A 20,231-nucleotide genomic window follows, 5' to 3' on the forward strand; every position below is an offset into this window, starting at 1 on the left:
GTATGTACACATAAACAAAAACAAAAAAAGGTAAATGTCATTTTCAACACGAGTTTTGCATTCAGGCTTCGCAAACATTTTGTGTGTAATTCCGACAAATTAGACGCATCAACGTGTTGAAAATGACACTTTACAACAAGTTAAGACTAAATGTTGATTCATAAACAAAACGTGACCAACTAATAGTGAGTGTAGCAGTGTTTACCTTGATAACGGCAACAAACACTGTAGGAGCTCCACAAAAAAATGTCCGATTAGTCTGTAAAATTTTCAAAATTCTTCACTTCTTTAAAAGCCACAATGTGTAGAATTTTAATATAATTATAATTCAGATTATTCTGATTGCTTTTTTAAAATTTAACTTTAGTTTTAATTTATTGTAGGTCTATGTGGTCACAATTTTGATGCGACCACCAGAGGGCGCCAAAGTGCACAATTTGAAATTCTACACATGGTGGCTTTACTGTAATGATAATTAAATTACACGTTTCAATAGTTTAATTTGATGCAAGGTAATGTTAAAATTGAAGGTGATGTTTCTTATTATTTCTTGACACTTGAATTTTTAATATTTAGCGCTGTAAAAACAGATTTTTTTTTCTAGTTTAGATAAAATTACCCACTAAAACAGACATTTTTTTCGTACATTTTAAGCAAATGTTTAAACTAAAATGATCCCCGACAGATTAAAAACACACAGATGTGCAAATATTCAGTTTAAAAAACAAACAGGTAACACTTTACATCGGCCTTATTTCAGTGTAACAACAGGTGTTATTTCTGTGTATTTCCAATGTTGTTCAGTTGATTAATACACATTTTGATGCAGTGAAATAAAGCCAGCATGCATTTGTGTTACCGAAACCCCGGAGGGTAAAAAAAAATCAAATACTTTGCGTCTCTTTGGTGGCGTCTTCCCCCCTGCGACAGCCTACCTGCTGCTGCACCCGCTTTGCATCAGAAACTTTGTCCAGAATGTTTTTCATTAAAAAAAAAAAAAAAAAAAAAAAAAGAATCAAATAAAATTACAAACAATCATTTGGCCAAGTAAGAGACCACACCTCTCTCTCTCACGTTTCTAGAATACACCGTCTGTTTTGTCCAGCATCATTGTACATATTTACAAAGTTGTACACCGTCGTTCTTTACTCGAGGCAGGAAACTGCTGCAACAGCAAAAAAAAAATAGATTGTTTTCCTCTACAGCCGTTATAGTTTTCTTCTATAAATATGGAATATACACTTCCATCGCAGTACGTTGTGTAATATATAGTACTCTACGTGTTGTTTATACTCCCTTTAGTCTATCAGCCTGTCACTTCTTAAAGGGGAGGTTTGCCTTGCGACTGATGTGATTAAATGAATGTCAAAGCTGCTTCACTGATTCCTTTTTTTTTTTTTTAAAAAATGATTACAAATAATGAAAATTAAAAAAAAACAAAAACATGTTGTACTGTAGAATGAAGTGGAAGTGTATCATGTGGAAGTGTGGTGATATGATGATGATGATGATGATGATAGTAATGATGATGATGACGTGTCGGTGCCGTCTATAGTTGGTGAGGCTTCGTCGTGCCGTCTTCACTCAGCTCATACCTGCAGGAGCAGAAAGAGAACTTAACTTTAAAAAATCCACGTGACACGACTGGGAATGACTGCTGCTTTTTAAAGATATGATGTTGAGCTATTTTAATAATGGATTAATTGTGTAAATATTTGTTTTGATAATTGTGAGGCTCAATTATGAGGATTTGCTGCTTTTCTTTGTCTTATGTGACAATAAACTGAATATTTCAGGCTTTTGGAGAATTAATGGGAAGAATGGGCAATTACTTGACATCACCTAGAAAATAGTTTTGGACATATTTCACTTTTTTTTTGACAATCTACAAACCAAACAATTACTAAAAACTCTTTGATCTGCAGATTAAACAGATGAAAATGATCATCAGCTGCAGCTCTGTTATAATGAGGTTAAGTAAATAGTTTTGCAACCTTTTAGACACAAATTTAAGCTTTTTTCTGTTTTTCTGTGATTGTGCAGCACTGATGAAAAAGAAACTTTGCTCATATGCATCATTGAACTAAATAAAAAACATAATTTATTTTAAAGAGAGATCCAGTTTTCACATATGAAAGTGAACTTTTTGTGATCTGTGGTATCAGATCTTAATAAACGGATCAAACACTCATTAAAAGTAGGAGATCAAAAGACTAACCATTGCGTCCAGCCCTTCGTGATCTCATCGTGGGTCAGATCCACCAGAACCTGATAAGAAAAGGCAACAGAGTGAACGACTGAATCATCACATGGGGACTAATCAACTCCAGTATCTTTAATCAAAGACTATTTAAGTTTCTAAATGCAGATCATCAAAAGTTCATGAGGATTAATCATGAAACTTCAAACTGGAATAAAATACGTTGATTTCAAGATCGTTTCCACTGTTTTAAACAAACATCTAATAACAAGTGACTTCACAGTTTACCTTTCCCAGAAGGCCTTTGTGTTTGGAGAGCAGACCTCCGCCGTTCTTCACCGCGACGTCCAGAGTCCGTCTGTGGAGCTCCACGAGGGAAACACTGAACTCAAACCTGACCGGACAGAGACGAGCAGAACGCCGTAAATTTACAACAGTTACACTCAGCTAATAAAGCTGTTATTTAATAACAGAAGTGGAAAACTAAAGGTATACTATGCAGGATTTCTTGGTTGGTGTTTCTACCATAGACTGTATAAAAATATGGACGTAGTTACCGTGACGTCACCTGTTAGTTTCTGAAGAGCGGTTTTGAAGCTCAAAGTGAGCCACTCCGGCCGTCGCCATCTTGGCAGTATGTGACGCTGCCTAACTCCCAGCCAATCAAAAATGGGCAAAGAGGCGGACTGAATGGCTGAAACAAGCCACCTAGCGGCCTGCGGACCTGTCACTCAAAGCAGCCATGTCCTTCGTTATGCATAACTTTACGGCTTAATAAAATTTAAATGGGTGAGTTATAAAAAAATTCACCCCCCGTACAGTTGTCATGAAAGGAGAAATTAGCTTTAGAGACCAAAACCGTTGTTTGTACCAGGCTGTAAACATGTTTATTTCTGCTGTAAAGTTGGGCATTTTAACATGGGGGTCTATGGGGATTGACTCGCTTTTAGAGCCTCAAGTGGCCATTCAAGGAACTGAGGTTTTTGGCACTTCTGCATTGGCTTCATTTTACAGCCCCAGAGGTTGCTGCTTGGTTAGTACACACACAGTCTGCTGTGGCCTCTCTGCTCTGCGTGTGTGTAGCTCAGCAGACACACAGACCTGCTGCTCTTTATACATCCATGACACAGAGACAGAGAGCAGAGCGGAGCAGAGGAAAGAGACGGAGACAGCGATGTAACCTGGTCGCTACGCCACGAGTCCCGACCTCACAACTTGCGCACTGTTATTGGCTGCCACTGCCCAAAGGCTGACGCCCAGAAGTGTCTCGAACACAGTAAAATAATAAGAAAACACAGACAGAGGGCAGAGTCTCTGCAGATATTAAGTCATAAGTGATTGAGAGGGATAACTTTTGCATGAGTCTATATGTTGTTGTTTTTTTTAGGAAAATCCTGCATAGTATGCCTTTAACAGTGGGACTCACGTCTGATCATAAACTGGATTGAGGGTCTTCTTGAACGTGTGAGTTTTCCTCCTGCCTGACCTCCGTTTGTCAGGAAGCAGGTAGAGGCGGACGTAAGGATCTGATCCATGATCAGTGAACGCTATCAGGTTTCTGTGGAGGTAAAGAGAATAAACATCACCTCAGAGTAAACACACTGACCTTATAAAGTGTATTTTTCAAAGAAATGTATCTTTTTTATCGACCCGTACCTGCAGGCGTGGACGACTACGATGAGCTTGTTCCTCTGGGAGCTGTGTCTGACCGTCAGCTGGATCTCACCCAGCGGGAAATGACTGGGGCCAGAACCACTACAAACACACAGAGAGGAGGGAGAAACCCATCAAAAGCAGCACTTCACTGCAGTTGTAGCTGGACGTGGCTTCATGTACATGTGTTTATTTTCTTCTTAAACAGCTCGCTTATTCACACTTATTGACTGTCAACCTGGAAATATTTGCAATGTCAAACATCTTCATCATGTTTAAGCATAACAAGTTCCTTTAATAAACAAAAAATGTTTTGCCTTTGTCACCTTCTAACATTTAAAGTTTGGTAAGGTCTTGTTCTCTATTGTGTATTAATCTGCCACTACAAATGATCCCCAACAAATGTACTGTTTCCTGCTGTTTGAGTAACTTTTGCTAAAAACTACAGTGATCAGATGTTTTAGGAAATTACTGAAGCTTTTTTGAAAATGAAACTATATTGTATGTGCCAGAGACATAAAGTACTGAGAGATAACACATTGTTGGTTTTGGTTTTTTCATGGGATTTGTTGAAATTGAAATAAAACTATATATATATACAGTATAACAGCAGCTTTATCATATGATTTTTCTTTTTTGTATGTGTCAACCACAAATATATAATTAAATATATAAATGTTTTTTTCAGATGAACAAGTTGAAAAAGTCCTTCTGTACTCCTTCTGTAGGATGAAGAGCATTTTATAGTTTAATTTACCTGAACTTTAATTGAACTTTAGTTGAAATTTGTCCCCAAACATCTGGTGGAAAATGAATGAGACTATAAAAGTGCAATCCCCACTTGTGTATTTGGTGTGAAAACAGGTTATGTTGATTCACAAGTCAGAGTTAAGTGGTAATTAGAGCCACAACTATTGATTATTTTCTTCATCAATTAGTCTGCTGATTATTTTCCTGATTAAATGATCTATAAAGATTAAGAACATTGTGAAAAAAATGTCCATCACATTTTTTCCAGAATGATATAAAAACAGACAAAAGCAACAAATCCTCACAAACGAGAAGTTTGAACCAGAGAATAATTGTCACTTTTGCTGAGAATATGACTAAAATGATTATTCAGTTATCAAAATAGTTTCCAGTTCATTTTCTCTCGATCGACTATTCGAATTATTGACCAATCGTTGCAGCTCTAGTGGTAATGTAAGTCAATACATGTTTTTCCCTGTAGTTACCTGCATATATGTACTTTAGGTGTTTAAATTATGTGATTAGATGTATATTTGAGGTTTTCCAGTATGCAGACATACAAAGATGTATTATATTAGATATTTAGACACTCAGAGGGATCAATGGATGAGAGATGACGGAGTGATAGATACTTTTGCAGCTGCTGAAGTCTCTGCTGCAGCTCCTGAGCAGCGTAGGGGTTGGAGATGTCTGATGCGATGCTGGGCGTCGGCTCTTTGCCTCCGGCCAGGTACTGCTGGGAGCCCGAGATGGCCAGGTTGGAGGTGCTCCTCCCGCTCTCCGCCAGTCCCTGACCTCCTCCTGCTGCTGCTGCTACTGCTCCTCTACCACCTTGCCCCAAGTCTGTGCTTCCCGGGGACCTGGCCATCTCTTCGGTCTCCCTCCGCCGGTTCAGCAGGTCCTGTGCGGACACCGAGGCGGAGCGGGGGATTTCGGAGGTGGAGGCGGGGGCGGGCGGCTTGGGGGACTCGGAGGAGACGGAGGGCCGCGGGGTCGGGTTGGAGGAGCTGGAGGAGCTGGACTTACGGACCTGCACCGAGGACGGGGTGGAGTCTGAGGGCAGGGAGGTGTCCTTGTTCAGGCACAACACCTGAAACAAGTACAGGAATAAATGAGAAGGGTTAGAAACACAGTCAACTATGGTTTGGATTATTAAAATGTTTTAAAAAGCCGGATATATCTTATTCCTCTGTGCCATAAAGCTCTATTTTTGTCCAAAAACTACTCAATCCCACACACACACACCGTCCTGCTGCCAGAAATACTCACTACAGCACCAGATGTGTATCAATGCGCTGCTCAAAATAGTCCCAAATGCACTAAGGCCTTGTTTGAAAATGAAACCATATGTTTTTGAGCTGTTTTTAAAAGATTTATATCTTCTGTAGGAAACAACCAGCTGAAGCTGAGCGCCACAGACAGAGTAGGGAAGTTGAAAAGTATTAGGAGACATCTCGGTTCTCATCTTTTCACAGGATTTGTTGACAAGAAGAAAAATATTGGATAATGTCAGCCTTTTTCTTTAAATGATCGACAAAATGAGTTATTGAAGTTCTTGTTTTATGTGTGTTAGTGCAACGACAATTAAATTGTTTCTGATTTTATATTTATATGTGAAAAATACTAATATTAACATAGTGATACTGACTGAAACCACATCATCCAGTGCTTCAGGGAATGTTTTTCAGAGACAACAAGACAAATAAAGAAAAACTCAGCTTGAGTTTTAGTGTTTGCTTGAACCTCACTGTTAAATTTGTTTCGGGCCATCTTTCATCTATTCAAGGTTAAATTTAGGTCTTAAATCTTGTTAGTTTTTCCGTCTTATTTCCTTAATTAAAGTCAGCCATCAACTCTGCTGAGCTGTAATCCTGTTCTGTACGCTCCCACTGATTAGCCACGGTTGTTAGTGTTAGCTTGGGAAATGCTTGGCTAGCGGCGGTTTCCCTGTTTGACACTTTCGGCGTACAACAGATGACGAGCAGAAGGGTTTTTTGTGCCTTTGAGATGAAGGTTGGTGTTCTAGGCTGTCAGCACAGATTAAAAGTGTTTACTGTGTGTCTCCACTAGCCTCCCCGATGCTTTCTAACAGAAGGTTTAAGAGCCTGAACTTCCCATTCGTCAAACCACAGGGCCGTTTCCTGCCTGAACTGGGTTATAAAAAAGCTCACAATGGCTTGGAGTTGAAAATGAGCTTGAACATTTTTGGCTAAATGTGACAGAAAAGAGGAGAGCATGTGTTATTTCTCAGATCACTGTCTTCGTACCCGCAGAGCCATCTTCATCTTCAGAGTGCAGCTCGGTCCGGAGTTCTTGAGGGGGAAGCGCTGGTTCAGCGTCATGTCGTTCGCCTCCAGCAGACGACTCAGAGGCAGCGTGAACGTCCCCAGTGAGCACTCGTGTTTCTCGTCCTTCACCTAAAGACACGTCATATTAAAAACACTCAGCGTCAACTGACATATCTCATATTTTAACTGCTTGTAAAGAGAAGAAGAAGAAGAAGAAGAAGAAACCTCCATACCTCAACCTCCAACTCTTGGCTTTTAGGGTTGTGGATGAGGAAGGTGAAGGCTTCCTCCCACACCGGTTCATTGGTTTTATATCTGGTCTGGAAAAAGACACAACAGAAAGGAGTTAAAGGGAAGAATATTTAATTTAATTACAATAAATCAGGCCTGGCGAAGAGAGACGACACACAGCCAACCAGAAACAGCAGCTGAGAAACTGACAATTTGTAGGTAACAGGAAGTCATTTTGAGGACTTTTTATCCAAAATTGAAGTTACAATCTCTTCAGATTGACTGAAGACAGATTAGTCGCCTGCCAAAGAAGCTCTGGCTGGCATTTAGATTATTTTGCAACCAACTTTTCCATCGTTACGTTGGCAGCCGACATGATTCTCACTGACAAACTGAACACAGATGGACTCCTGTTAATTCAGACGCTACCACACAAGCTACTGTTTGAAGGTAAAAGCATCAAATGCTTCTGACAATTTTTGTAATTTTCCAAATCTGACAATCACCTCATTTTATGAAGTGATTACCCAGGTGTGAAACTTCTCTCTCAAGCTCTTTTTTCAGTATTCACACAATCACTTCTGTCATTTTATGTGAGTGCAACACCATCCTAAAGTGTGCACCATCATCCCTATTAGTATGAGTTATTGTGTCTCTATGATATCTGGCTTTTCTCTGCCTGTGAGTGTCAGAACAAGTATAAACACTATGAAGCGTACTGGAACCTTTGATATACGTTTTTCTCTTAGTTGAATTTTCTTACTCGTACTGAAAGGACAGATTGTAAATTTTTAGAAAGCTATGGAGATAAGAAGCTTCATAAGCATTAAGCTGAATGAATGAATGAATGAATGAATGAATGAATGAATGTGGATTCTGCTTTGGTCTCACCTTGCTGTCGAAGGACTTGTGTCCCACTCTGAACTGGACAAACGGACTGGGATCGCTGGTCACTTTTTTGCCAGACTGCAGAAGAAGAAAAACAGGTTTTACAAACAACAAAGAATTTTTAGTTTAGCAAGGCATCAGCTGTCTATGCATGCAGGTTTGCTAACTCTAAAATACATATTTTTTTAAATAATTTGAAAAACAAAACTGACAAATGTTTTTTTTTTTCTCGTCATGAATGTAAAACACACATACAGGAATATTATTGACATTACTGGGATTAGTTATCCTGATCTTGTGTGTTTTGGGCATTCAATACTTTTTAGCTCATACTGCTCATGTGATATCACATCTTTAACATGATACAAGAGTCCTGTGTTACTTATCACATTTTTAGCATGTGATGGCAAAATGTGTCACGTTTAATGAACAGGAACTAAGAAGGAAAACCAGGAACACGTCGTATCAGGATGAAAGAAAAGATCAATTAAAAGATTCAGAGTGGAATAAATTTACCTTTCGACGACAACGTTGTTAATTACAACAAACTTTGTTAGACACAATGCACAGTTTTAGTCGACACACATGATTAGTGGAGTTTGTTAATGATTTCACAACAACTAGTTGTGACCGATTCCAGTAACCAGTCTGTTACTGGAATCGGAGCTGTTTCGAATGTTTCAGCAGCACCTACTGGTGGAGACATCACTTAGTGTGCTTTAACTTCTTCACAGCAGGAGATTTTACTCACAACTTTAAGATACACTCAGTTTTTTTATATGAAGTGTTCCCAAATCCCCAAAACTTTCTATCAAATTCAAAGATGTTGTGGTGCTTTTAGCCCTCTAAAAATTAAAGACTATAATGTACTTTTCACAATAAAACCACTGACTGCTTCTTTACTTCTTGTTGTGTTTGAAGGTTTACATCTTTTTTGATATGTCGAGTTAAATGTTATTCACATTTGGGTGCTTGAAACCTCTCAGGATACAATCATACAAGACTGTTTAAGAATAACAAAGAGGTCAAAGGTCATACTGACATTTCTTGTTACAACAAAAAGCAGCTACAGGAATTTGAGAAACACTCTGCTGAACTTCTGTACTAAAGCAAATGTTTTTTTTTTCTCCTCTGAGCTTCCTTCAAACTACAGTTTACACAATATGGCCAAAGGTATGTGGACACTTTTGTGTTTCGGTGAAGAGGAAGTGAAATATTAACGCTGCAGCACACTTTGCTGCAGCTATCTGAGAAAACAGTGTGAGTCCAACTTTGTGGCAACAGTTTGATCTTTCCTGTTTCAACATGACTGTGGCTCCTTACACAAGGCCGGCTCAATAAAAAACATTAGAACAATTAGTCGACTGGAAGAAAATTCAACTATTTTGAAATTATTTTGAAAATCAAGCAATCGTTTTTAATGAGACATTTAAACAAAAATGCCAAAGATTTGATGGTTCCAGGTTCTTAAAGGGGACATATTCTGCATATTTTCAGATCTATATTTATATTGATTATATGGGGCTCTATTGGAATATATTTACATGATTTACAGTTAAAAAACCATATTATTTATCTTATACTGGCTCTTTATGCAGCCCCTCAGTTCAGCCTCTGTCTCAAACAGGCCGTTTTAGCTCCTGTCTCTTTAAGTCCCGCCCTCCTGATGAACACACTCTGTTCTGATTAGTCAGCTTCTCAAATACATCCGTACATGTTCGAGTCTGAATCTGAACTGAAATACGTGAATGGATGACGTGAAACAAGGAGGAGGAATGTGTTGTGGGCAGGTGTGAACAATCTTATCAGTTTGATGGGGAGGTAGAGGTAACTTTGTTTGAAATTTTGACCATGTTTAACATAACACAGCTGATATTATAACAGTATATAAATGACTAGAGTATCACTACAAGCATGATACGTCTCCTTTAAATGTGTTTCATGGTCTTACATCATAGTTAGTTGTATGTCTGACATATAAAGACATCTGATGACGTCACCTTGTGCTCTAGGATACTGTGACAGACATTTTTCTCTATTTTTGTGGAGATTATTAGATTAATTAAGAAGATTACTGCTCTAAAGCACTGATCTCAACCTCATCCACCACCTCTGGGATGAACTGGAACGCCGACTGCGAGCCGGGCCTCATCATGCTTCAGTTGTCCACATACTTTTGGCCATAAAGTGTGAGTTGAATGTTTTGAGTGTATGATCACTGTGTTCCCTCCTCGGTGTCTGAGCGGTATGGGTGTGCTTTATTACCTTGATGGCCTTATTGACCGAGGCCTTCTTCAGCCCTGCTTGGTTGAACTCTAACGGATTGCGCTTTGATTTTTTCCCCCAGGGACAAGGCAGGAGAGATCAAACAACACACAAACACACCAGCAGGTTATTAGGGGAAAAGGAGGAGCATGCAGGGATGAGGAGGAGGAGGAGGAGGAGGAGGAGGAAGAGGAGGAGGGGAGGAGGAACGAGGAGGACAGAATGATGACACCACACCAACACCGCCGGCGCCGCCGCCCGAACGTCAGTACATGAGACAGACAAAGAGACAACATGGATGATCACATGGTTAATGACATTCCCCAATTAAAACTGGACACAAGGTCAAAACTAGAGCCGGACCAGTACTGGAGTTTTGAAGCCAATGTACTCATAAGTAGTTTTCAGGAATAATCTTTTAAATTTGGCTATTAGAGAGTTGTGACACTGACAAATACTATAAAATAAGAAGATAAAAGTACATTTTCCAATTAACTTCTAATAAATAAGTATAAATTAAAGTAGAAAAGCAACAGATGTATTAAATACGAATATACGAAAAACAGATACATTTTCAATAAACCAATATGGGTCAGGCTCTAATTAAAATACCAAAACATTAGATGGGACGAGTGATGAGGACGTATGAGGGGCAGCAAAAGGATCAAATGGAAGGAATCATTCTTAACGAGGAGAAGCTGAGATGGTTTTCTGTCGTCATGGTGATTGATTGAGGAACATTTATAAGTTGTTTATAGGAAATGAAATCCAGTGATATTACAATCAACCCCTTCTCTTGTACATCACACTGGCTAGAAAATACTACAAGACATCGTGTTAATAAAACGGATTTGAACATTTCTTGAGGGTCAAAAAGTATAACTGATGTCTCATTTTCTGGTGCCGAGTCACACTTGTGTTTGTCATTTTGATCGTATCCTAGCGTGGTGTGATCATAAACATCTGACTGAAAAGACAAGTGTGACCTCAGTGTTAAAAACATTGAAAAGGTTTTTGGAGAAACTTCAATATGACGGATTAAAATTGTAGAATATCGATGACGAGATATTCTAAAACATATGCAGGTGGAGTGAGATTAAGCTGGTTTGATTTAAATGATATATAACTTCATCCTTTCTACCTTCAGCTTTGATCTAACATGGATAAACTGGTCTGAAGACTCAGGCCTGTTCATGTCAGATCAGTGATGGGCACATTTTTAAAGAATACACAGACTTATTGACAAGTAAGCAGTTTAAATAAGGAAGCTTTAACTCGTCAGTGATGCCTACAAACATCCAGAGCCGCAATATTTATTTAAACCTGCAGTAACTGATTTTTTATGGCCACTTGGTGACAGCAGAGACAAGTAGGGAGCACAACACTGATATATCATCACCTTTCAGCTCTGTTTTTACTCTCTACCAACTCCTGAGGGAAATATCTGGCTCTTTATCTGCTAAATGCTCCACTATGTTCACCAGCTAGTCTACAGCTAACTGTCTATTTGTCATTTGGTGCTGAGCAGGTAGTGATCAGTGGCTTTTTAGAGCTTTTTCTCTGAAAACAGCTGCCTGCTGTGGCCAAAAATGACACTATGACACTATAATTTAAGTATTCATGTCACCTCAGCGGAGACAGAAGATAACTGCTTTGTGTCTCATGTGTTTTCTTTAAAACTACAACAATTTAATCACAGCTTGTTTGCCAAAACGTCCGTGTATTCCTTTAAAATCAATCAAATTTGCCTGATTTTGTCATGCAGCAGTAACCATGTGCTGCCTGCTGGTGAGCAGGACTGTTCACACACATACATACATACAGTAATGGGCTTAAACAGGAAGGATGGAGGGGAAGCAATCCACAGAGAATTCACCCTCCCTGCTCTCAGGATCTCTCAATGATCAAAATGCATTCATTCCTCCCGCCCAAAAGTTTTCACACTGATTTACAACTTGGACACAGAGTTTAAATGAATAAAGGTCATCGTACTGACTATCAGACAGCAGAGACGTGTACGGCATCTGGATGTTTGTGGATCATTTTGTTGTTTTTTTACTTTAACAAAAACAAAAACTGATAAAATCTTTAAAAAACTTAAATAAATCACATATAAACACATTTTTGTAGAGGATTTTTTTAAGGAGGAGACAAAACTACGGATATCTTTGTCTCAGAACTTTTGAAAAAGCCAAATTCTTAATCATATAACCTGTCATTTTGTGTTCAATTCTCTCAGATTACAATCTGTGAGGTGGATTTTAACCTGTAAACAGGTTGGTGATATTAGCTAAAATGCTCATACTTGGGTCTAACGACAACAAGATTGAAATTTTCACAATTTATTTATTTTTCGTCAATTTCTTGATGACTAAATCTGAAAAGTCTTTTTGAAAAGACTTTTTGTTGACTAAAACACGACTAAAAATAAGGATGACAAAGACGCCATATGAGTAAAATTCAAGGAGAGTAAATAGAAATGACCAAAATCATTTTGTGTTGTTTCATGCGACACATGTAGAACATAAAGTGAAACCTTTTATCTTTATAACTGCTCTGCTAAAATGTAATCTGTGTGTCAGTGAGAATATAGAGGATCATTTTATTGGACACACAGCTGATGTATCTCTGCTTTCCAGACAATAAACTCATCTAATGTCGCTGGATTAACATCATGTAATGTGTCGACTGATCCTGTGAGATGAATAATTCCTTATGAAGAGAATAACAATGAGAATAGTTCTTTTAGGTAGGAGGAAGGATGCTTTTGATGTCCTAAAATATAATAATAAACCCTTGATACTAACTTTCTTTCTGCTCTGCTCCTCAGCTTCGCAATTAGTCAAACTCCAACAAATAACAATCATGACAGATAATGATATTCGGGAATTCAACCCATGCACACTCATTAAACTAGTAGGGATTCATGCTTTTAAGGCAAAACAATTAAGATCTTTGCTAAAAATCAAACACAAGCAACAGAAACAAAAACCTGTCAGGTCATCACACTGTGGCTGAACTAGTCTAGGATGCAGAAAACAGCCATCGGACTCACAAATAAGGTCCGATAGAGAGAGGCGGTGTTCTCGCAAAACACGAGGCCCGCCGCCCGTCTCTCTTTTAAGTAGCCAGAGCCCAAGTTCCCCTCGAAGACGCTCTTCAGAGGGGGAGGAGGAGGAGGAGGAAGAGGAAGAGGAGGGAGGAAGCAGAGAAGAAGAGGAGGCTGAAAAGAGGAAGGTGAAGCCTGCACTACAGAGTTAAAAGCTCTTAAATCTACGTAATAATGAATAAGACAAGAGAAGGTAGACGTCTGCAGTTAAAGGTTAAAGGTGCTGCGTCAACAGTTTAGTTACCACAAACAAATGAGACTCAACTAAAAAAAGGAAAACTGCTTTTTTTCCAAAATAATAATAAATAATAATAAACTTTTTTTTTAATATAGCATCTTTTAAAACAGTGTCATAAAGTGTTTTACATGGTAAAACCCACCAAAATTAAATAAAATCCAGCATATAAAAGGTATAAAATACCCAAAATATATTAACATAAGATAAAAACAGTAAAATAAGATAAAATAAGTTTAGCTTGCCGCTATCATGAGCTATAAACTGACCTATGACTGTTAAATAAAGGCGTAGAAAGCCCAAAAAACAGTCTCAGTCTCATTTGTTTATGGTAATTATACCAACATATTGCTGTTAATAAGACATTAATGTTTAAAAGTTCCACATTCTTTAAAGAATTAAATTTATAGTAAAAGTTTCAACTAACTTTACTGATAAAACTGTTGCATTAAAGATAACGTTCATTTTAAAAGCAGAGAAAAGAGGATTTTGCTATTTTAGTGTTTTTACTGCAGTGAGATGAAAAAAAGAAGCAGAAAGATAAAATACTTTGAGACCAAAAAACAACACCTTACATTTCTTTTCTGGATTGAATCAATACAAATGCAGCACTAAATACCTTTTTCACTGAAGACATTTTGACATGTCGCAGTAGGAAAAGTGTAAATAATAAAGTAATTAATGATGGCTGCTTTATGTTTCAGGGTCAAAGTGTCTGCTGTGAAAAAAAAGGACTATTACAATAAAATCACAATTATTTGATCTGTAAAAGTCTTCTTTCTACTGCAGTTTAAAGATGAGAGTAGAGGGCAGAAAAGAAGTTCAGAAAGCAGGTCAGCAAGAGACTGAAGTACAAACAAGCAAATATACTGATGATAAACTCTCAATCAATTCCTGAGAATGTTGTTTTTTGTTCTTATTATCTGCCTGAAACATCAGACGACCTGGAAATCCAATAAATACTCTATACTGGTAAAAATGTTGTCATCTACACAAAAATACAATTTAAAAAAAGACCATTTTTAGCATGAAAGTATAAACACAGACACACAATCTAAGGAGGCCGATTTTCACCAAGAAAAGAAAAATATATATAAAAAGTGAGTTACGATAAAAATAAGAAAACAAAAGTCCAGATTTTTAGATTTTTCGAGGCTCACCGGCAGGTTTCTGGCTGAATCCAGGAAGACGACGAGCACAGCGGACGACAAGCCGTCGTTGGCGTGACCGCGATCGGCTTTGATGCTCATCAGGGCCTGTGAGGGTAGGTCAGAGGTCAGAGGTCAGAGGTCAGGGGTCAGCTACATACTTTATTAGTTCAGCTCTCTGTGTGTGTGTTAGCGAAGCCGTATTACTGCACCTGGTCCAGCTTCTCCGGTGTGGGCAGCAGAGACAACCACTCCAGTTTGAGGTGCAGCTTCCCCGTAGCAACGTCGTCCATCATAAACCACTGAAGACACAGACATGTTTTAATATAATTTATAATAAATAATTTAATAGTTTCTAGAGACAAGAAAACAAAACGTTCTCATATAAAGCGAAGGAGAGGAAAACTTCTGAAATAATTCTGGCTCAATACTAAATACTAAGCGACTGAAATTATATATTCTGTCTTATAAGACAATGAATCTTTTGGTTTGATATTTATTCTAGTAACTTATTAAAGGGGTGAAAGAAAAGTCCTAAAATTAATTCCTGATGTGAGAAAACAAACAGAAACATCAGTCCCTCCACATGTTTTGATTGACAGCTGACCTCTTTTTTTTAAGATTGTGTTACTGTTTGTGAAAAAGGTGTCGCACTCTCATGAATTCAGAGCAGAAAAGACGCAGATTACCTCGTCCACCTTCTGTTCCCTCTGGAGCTCGTTCATGTCGATCATCAGACTGAAAAACAAAAAAAGTGAGAATTTCACCGAGAGCTGTTGTGACTCATCACTCCGCCGCATTGACGACAGACAGACCGTCTCTCTCTCTCACACACAGCGGCGGTGAGTTAATGGGCTCCGGTGAAAATGAAAGTCAAGACGACAAGCGACAACGACGACGCCGCACTCATCAAACACTCGCTGTGAAGTCACGGAGAGAGTCGCGCTCCACTCCGGGGGCCCCGTGTGGTTTGATGGAGCGCCGCTATCAGGTAAATGGAGTGTGAAATCCTATTATGTACAGCGCAAACACTTTATAATAAATCCTCTCTTATGGTTTGTAAATTATATGTAAATCATAAACTATAATGCACTCCATTAATCAATAAATTACTAAATCTGTAGCGTACATACATCAGGATACATTACAGCATGTTGTATCAATGCTTCTCTGCTGTTCACATCAGCAAAATGAAGCTAAAATGTTTAATTACTGACAAAGCGAGGACTGTTCATGGGTGAGTATTGCGTAATCAATCAATCTTTAATCTTTAACCCTTTCTGCATGAATTATGATAACCTCAGTCAGGATTTTTATTCCCCTTTAGGCATAAAAAAAATATCTGAACTAAACTAGAGTCCACTGTGTTGGCTGATGTGCAACTATACCATTAAAACCCATGCATATCTAACAAAAACGGCTTTTGAACAGCTGTCCACTGTGCATGAAAGGGTTAAAATGACAAAAAAAACTGTTTAAAAAAATAGTTCTGTCCAACTACAGTCTGAAACCAAATGTTATTTAATTTACAACGATATAAAATGTACAGAAAACCTATAAAAAAGAGGCAAGTCCTCTAATTTGTGAAGCTAAAAGCAGAAGATGATTTATATTTGACTTGAATGATTACTTGATTATATTACTGTACTGAGATATTGATAAAAAAAAGCATTCAAATCTATGTTTTTGGCATTAATCATCAATAAAAAACAGAGACTGAAGTGTTTTGAGATGTTGACGGCAGGAAGCAGAGCGGACCGGAGGAGAAGCTGAAGATATAACGAGCATTGAGGATAACGACAGTAAGAGTCAGACGCCGTCGTACCTTCCCAGGAAGTCGTCTTTATCGGTGTCTTCATCAAACAGCTCGATCTCCAGATTCGGTGCCGAGTGTTCGTACACCAGCACCTGAAAATACAAATAATGATCGTCACACACAGGCTGGATTTTTGGGGGGAAATTGGTCCTGGAATGATTATAATCTGTATTTTGGTGCTACCATGCTTTGCTACTAAATGGCTAAAGTGAGATAAAATAAATAAAAATATACACTTTATAACCTCACATGTTCTCCCAGTTTAACTCCCTGTCGCTCACCTCGTACACCTCGTTCCATTTGGGGTTGACAGTCTCGTGGATGACTTTGCTCTGGAAGAGCTGGGTCCCGACCTGGATGACCCCGTACGGGTCTGACTTGCCTTTAATCAGCCCACCCAGGAACTTGTCTTTACCCAGCAGCTCCTGGGCCTCAATGAAGTGGATCCGCAGGACGCCCTGAGGAGAAACAAAATGAGTGACGGAGAGGAGAAAATGAGGAAAAAAGTAGCAAATCATCACATTATGAGAAGCCCAAACAAGAGAAAGTTTGGCATTTTTGCTTAATAAATGACTTAAAAGGTGAGTTTATTATTAAAATTATTGTCAAGTCATCTTCTATAACTGTTTCAGTAATGTTTCACTATAAAAAACTGTGTGTGTGTCTTACTTTGGGCATCGGGAAGCGGAGTTTGGCCAGCTGGGCTTCTCCCACCAGCGGGATGGTGATGCGGTTTGGCAGGACCAGGTAGCTGTAGATGATGTCCTGGATGATGTTGTCACACAAACCACTGAAACGGATGAAGGAAGAGGAGAAGAAGAAGAAGAATACAGAAAGAGGGAGAATGAGAGAGAGAATTAGAATCGTTAGAGTTCAACCTTGTGACGCATAAGAGTGGAACACAATTAAAGGACAAGTTCGCAATTTTTCAAGTCTGTCTTAAAACAACAGTCAGGTGTTCATATAAACAGTGAAAGAGGTTTTCCTCGCTGTAATCATTCCTCCTGTTCATAGTGGATATTAAAAGATCCTTCAAATGTGCTTTCAATGTAAGTGATGGAGGCCAAAATCCACAGTGTGGTTATATGAGTCTTCAGCAGTCTGAGTTAATCATATCAAGTGGATATCTGACACATTTACAGTCTTTTTTAGCATCAACACACATTGTGCTCAAAGTTTATGGGTTCAAACATCATTGGACGCTTGGCTACTAAATGTTTGTTTGTTGACGTTAGTTCAGTACAGAAGAGTCGACACGTGGCTCAGAGTTGATTGTTGCCATTTAGATTGAGGTGGAGTTGTCTGTCAATATGAGGAAAATGTAAACTCCATCAGAGAGATGTCAAAGGGTGGTTCGTTTTCCAAAAAAAAAATCAACAGTTGGATTCATTCTAAAAAAACAAAAGCACACAAGAAAACTAGAAAACGACCCGGTAGACCGAGGAGCGCCGGTCGGAAAATCATTTGCACGGTGGCAGAAAAAGCCATTTATGACCATGACATCATGACCATGACATCATGACCATTACCTCAGGATTCACCACAACATGCAAACCGCTGGTAAGACTCAAAACTGAAAAACCAGACTGCAGTTCATAAAAATATAATAAAAAAGAAGAAATCCAGTTCTGGAACAAATTTTTCAACATCAACATCTATCAACATGATGGAAAGAGGAACGCGTGGAGAAAAAAAAAGGAAAAAGCTCAGAACCCAAAACATCTGAAGCACAACTGTAACTGTCCAAACACTTCCTGTCTGGACTGTGTTAATATAATATAATATCTCAATAATGATTTCAACCATATTGTTCATCCACAGTCTCACTGCAGAGAGAAAACATCTGCAGCTGCCGTTCTGTCTGCAGCCCGGCCTCGAACATGTTCAAACACACACACACATGTATCAACACGCGTGTTCACACACACACACAGAGACACACACGCTAAGTAAACTCTTCTCCAGTTCCAGTTGTTATTATTAGATTCATGTGTTGATTAACAGGTTGAAACGTAAGAGTTGTGGCTTCTTCACTAATCCGAACAGGAAACAAGCAGCATGTGTATTAAGACGACACTAAACCCCGACTGACATAAGATACTGTAGCACTAGTGTGTGTGTGTGTGTGTGTGTGTGTGTGTGTGTGTGTGTGTGTGTGTGTGTGTGTGTGTGTGTGTGTGTCAGAGAGTGACTACGTGTCTAAACATGTCCAATGTAACAGGAGCACCACACACAAAAGGAATCTCACAAATCTGACACCAGTCTGTGATCATCGTGCTGCTGATGAGCGTTTTGTTTGTACGTCATGCTTCTCCAGCACGGGGACACACCCGCACACCACGAGCACAGCGGTGACGTTACACACAACTCTGCTAAATTCTCACTGACGCGTGGAAATACCTGGAAATCAAGAACTCTGCTTCAAACCGGACAGAGCAGTAAACACGTAATTCTGTGTTCATGCAGCTTTGCTTTGATTTAGAGCTGCAACAATTAGTCCATTAATCGATCAATAGAGAGAATAATCATCCATCGTCCATCTTTTGAGTCATTTTTAATAAGAAACTCTGGTTTCAGCTTCTTAAATGTGAAGAGTTTTTGATTTCTTTCATCTTTTATGACAGTAAACAACAAGACATTTGAGGACTTGGGCTTTTGGAAACATTGATGAACATTTTTCACCTTTTTCTAACATTTTCTGACCAAACGACTAAAACTACTAATTAGGAAAATAACTGACAGATTCATTGATAATGACTGTAATCATTAGTTGCAGCCCTGTCTAGTTTTTAAGGTATCTGTCTGAGATTTCTGTTGTAAATAAAGAAAAAGAAACAATACTCTGGAAAGAGAGAGAGGGGGGCATCTTGAAGAGTCTGTTTCATGCACATTTCCAGGTCTATAATCTTATTCTGGGGCTCTACTGGAGTATCTCTGCATGATTTACAGGTCAAAAAACTCTTATTTATTTATCTTATACTGGTCCTTTATGCAGCTTCTGTCTGAAACAGGCTGATCTAGCTCCTGTCTCTTGTCCCGATGAGCTTCACCCTTTCTTTTTCTCAAAATATAAACTTCTCAAACATGTTCAAGCCTGAATCCAATCCGACCGAAATATGCGAGTAGATAAAGTGAACGACGTAAACCAACAGGCGGCTGTTTGTGGGCATGTGAGAACAATCTGACGCCATCACGGCTGAGGAGGTAGAGATAACTTTGCAAACAAAGCGTTGAGAGCAGGTTGACGCCCTGATTTTTGACTTGCAGGAAGGATTTTACACACGTTCACCTCTAGTTTTAGACATTTGACCACCTTTAACATAGACGTCTGACATCATAACAGTATAATAATAACAGAAAATCACCAATATAATGATAGATGTTACCACTAGAGACTAGTAATATCTTCTGAATACACACAGCTGAGTATGAAGAGAAATGTTAAAACATTGTATGGCCTGTTTTTAGCTGATAGGACTTGAAATAACATTAGTTTTATACTTAATTCTGTCCATTCAGCATGTACAGGATGCACAGATTTCAGGGTAAAAACAACACTCTGACATTACGCCTCATATCCTCTAGATGGCGCCATCGTCCCACGCTGACACACAGCTGCGTTGCTTTCCTCCAAATAAAAAAAATCCC

At 38.7% G+C, this 20,231-nt stretch overlaps 1 protein-coding gene across 2 annotated transcripts in view; it reads right to left on the minus strand.

Moving 5' to 3' along the window:
- Positions 1-781: 781 nt before the first annotated feature.
- esyt2a (extended synaptotagmin-like protein 2a) overlaps positions 782-20,231 on the minus strand; it is a 60,955-nt gene continuing 41,505 nt past the window's right edge. Inside the window, exons 9-24 of one of the 2 annotated variants that reach the window (XM_042428739.1) lie at positions 17,253-17,373; positions 16,865-17,041; positions 16,593-16,675; positions 15,457-15,505; positions 14,980-15,069; positions 14,780-14,875; positions 10,276-10,338; positions 8,014-8,088; positions 7,125-7,211; positions 6,871-7,020; positions 5,236-5,693; positions 3,857-3,955; positions 3,627-3,758; positions 2,489-2,594; positions 2,219-2,268; positions 782-1,595 (exon numbers count right to left, since the gene is read on the minus strand). In XM_042428739.1, coding sequence (XP_042284673.1) covers positions 1,550-1,595; positions 2,219-2,268; positions 2,489-2,594; positions 3,627-3,758; positions 3,857-3,955; positions 5,236-5,693; positions 6,871-7,020; positions 7,125-7,211; positions 8,014-8,088; positions 10,276-10,338; positions 14,780-14,875; positions 14,980-15,069; positions 15,457-15,505; positions 16,593-16,675; positions 16,865-17,041; positions 17,253-17,373 — 1,882 coding nt within the window. In that variant the 3' untranslated portion in view covers positions 782-1,549. The remainder of the gene's footprint in view (positions 1,596-2,218; positions 2,269-2,488; positions 2,595-3,626; positions 3,759-3,856; positions 3,956-5,235; positions 5,694-6,870; positions 7,021-7,124; positions 7,212-8,013; positions 8,089-10,275; positions 10,339-14,779; positions 14,876-14,979; positions 15,070-15,456; positions 15,506-16,592; positions 16,676-16,864; positions 17,042-17,252; positions 17,374-20,231) is intronic. The other variant, XM_042428740.1, reaches the window with a different exon arrangement.

The sequence above is a fragment of the Thunnus maccoyii genome, chromosome 12 (assembly GCF_910596095.1).
Source record: "Thunnus maccoyii chromosome 12, fThuMac1.1, whole genome shotgun sequence".
Taxonomy (NCBI): domain Eukaryota; kingdom Metazoa; phylum Chordata; class Actinopteri; order Scombriformes; family Scombridae; genus Thunnus; species Thunnus maccoyii.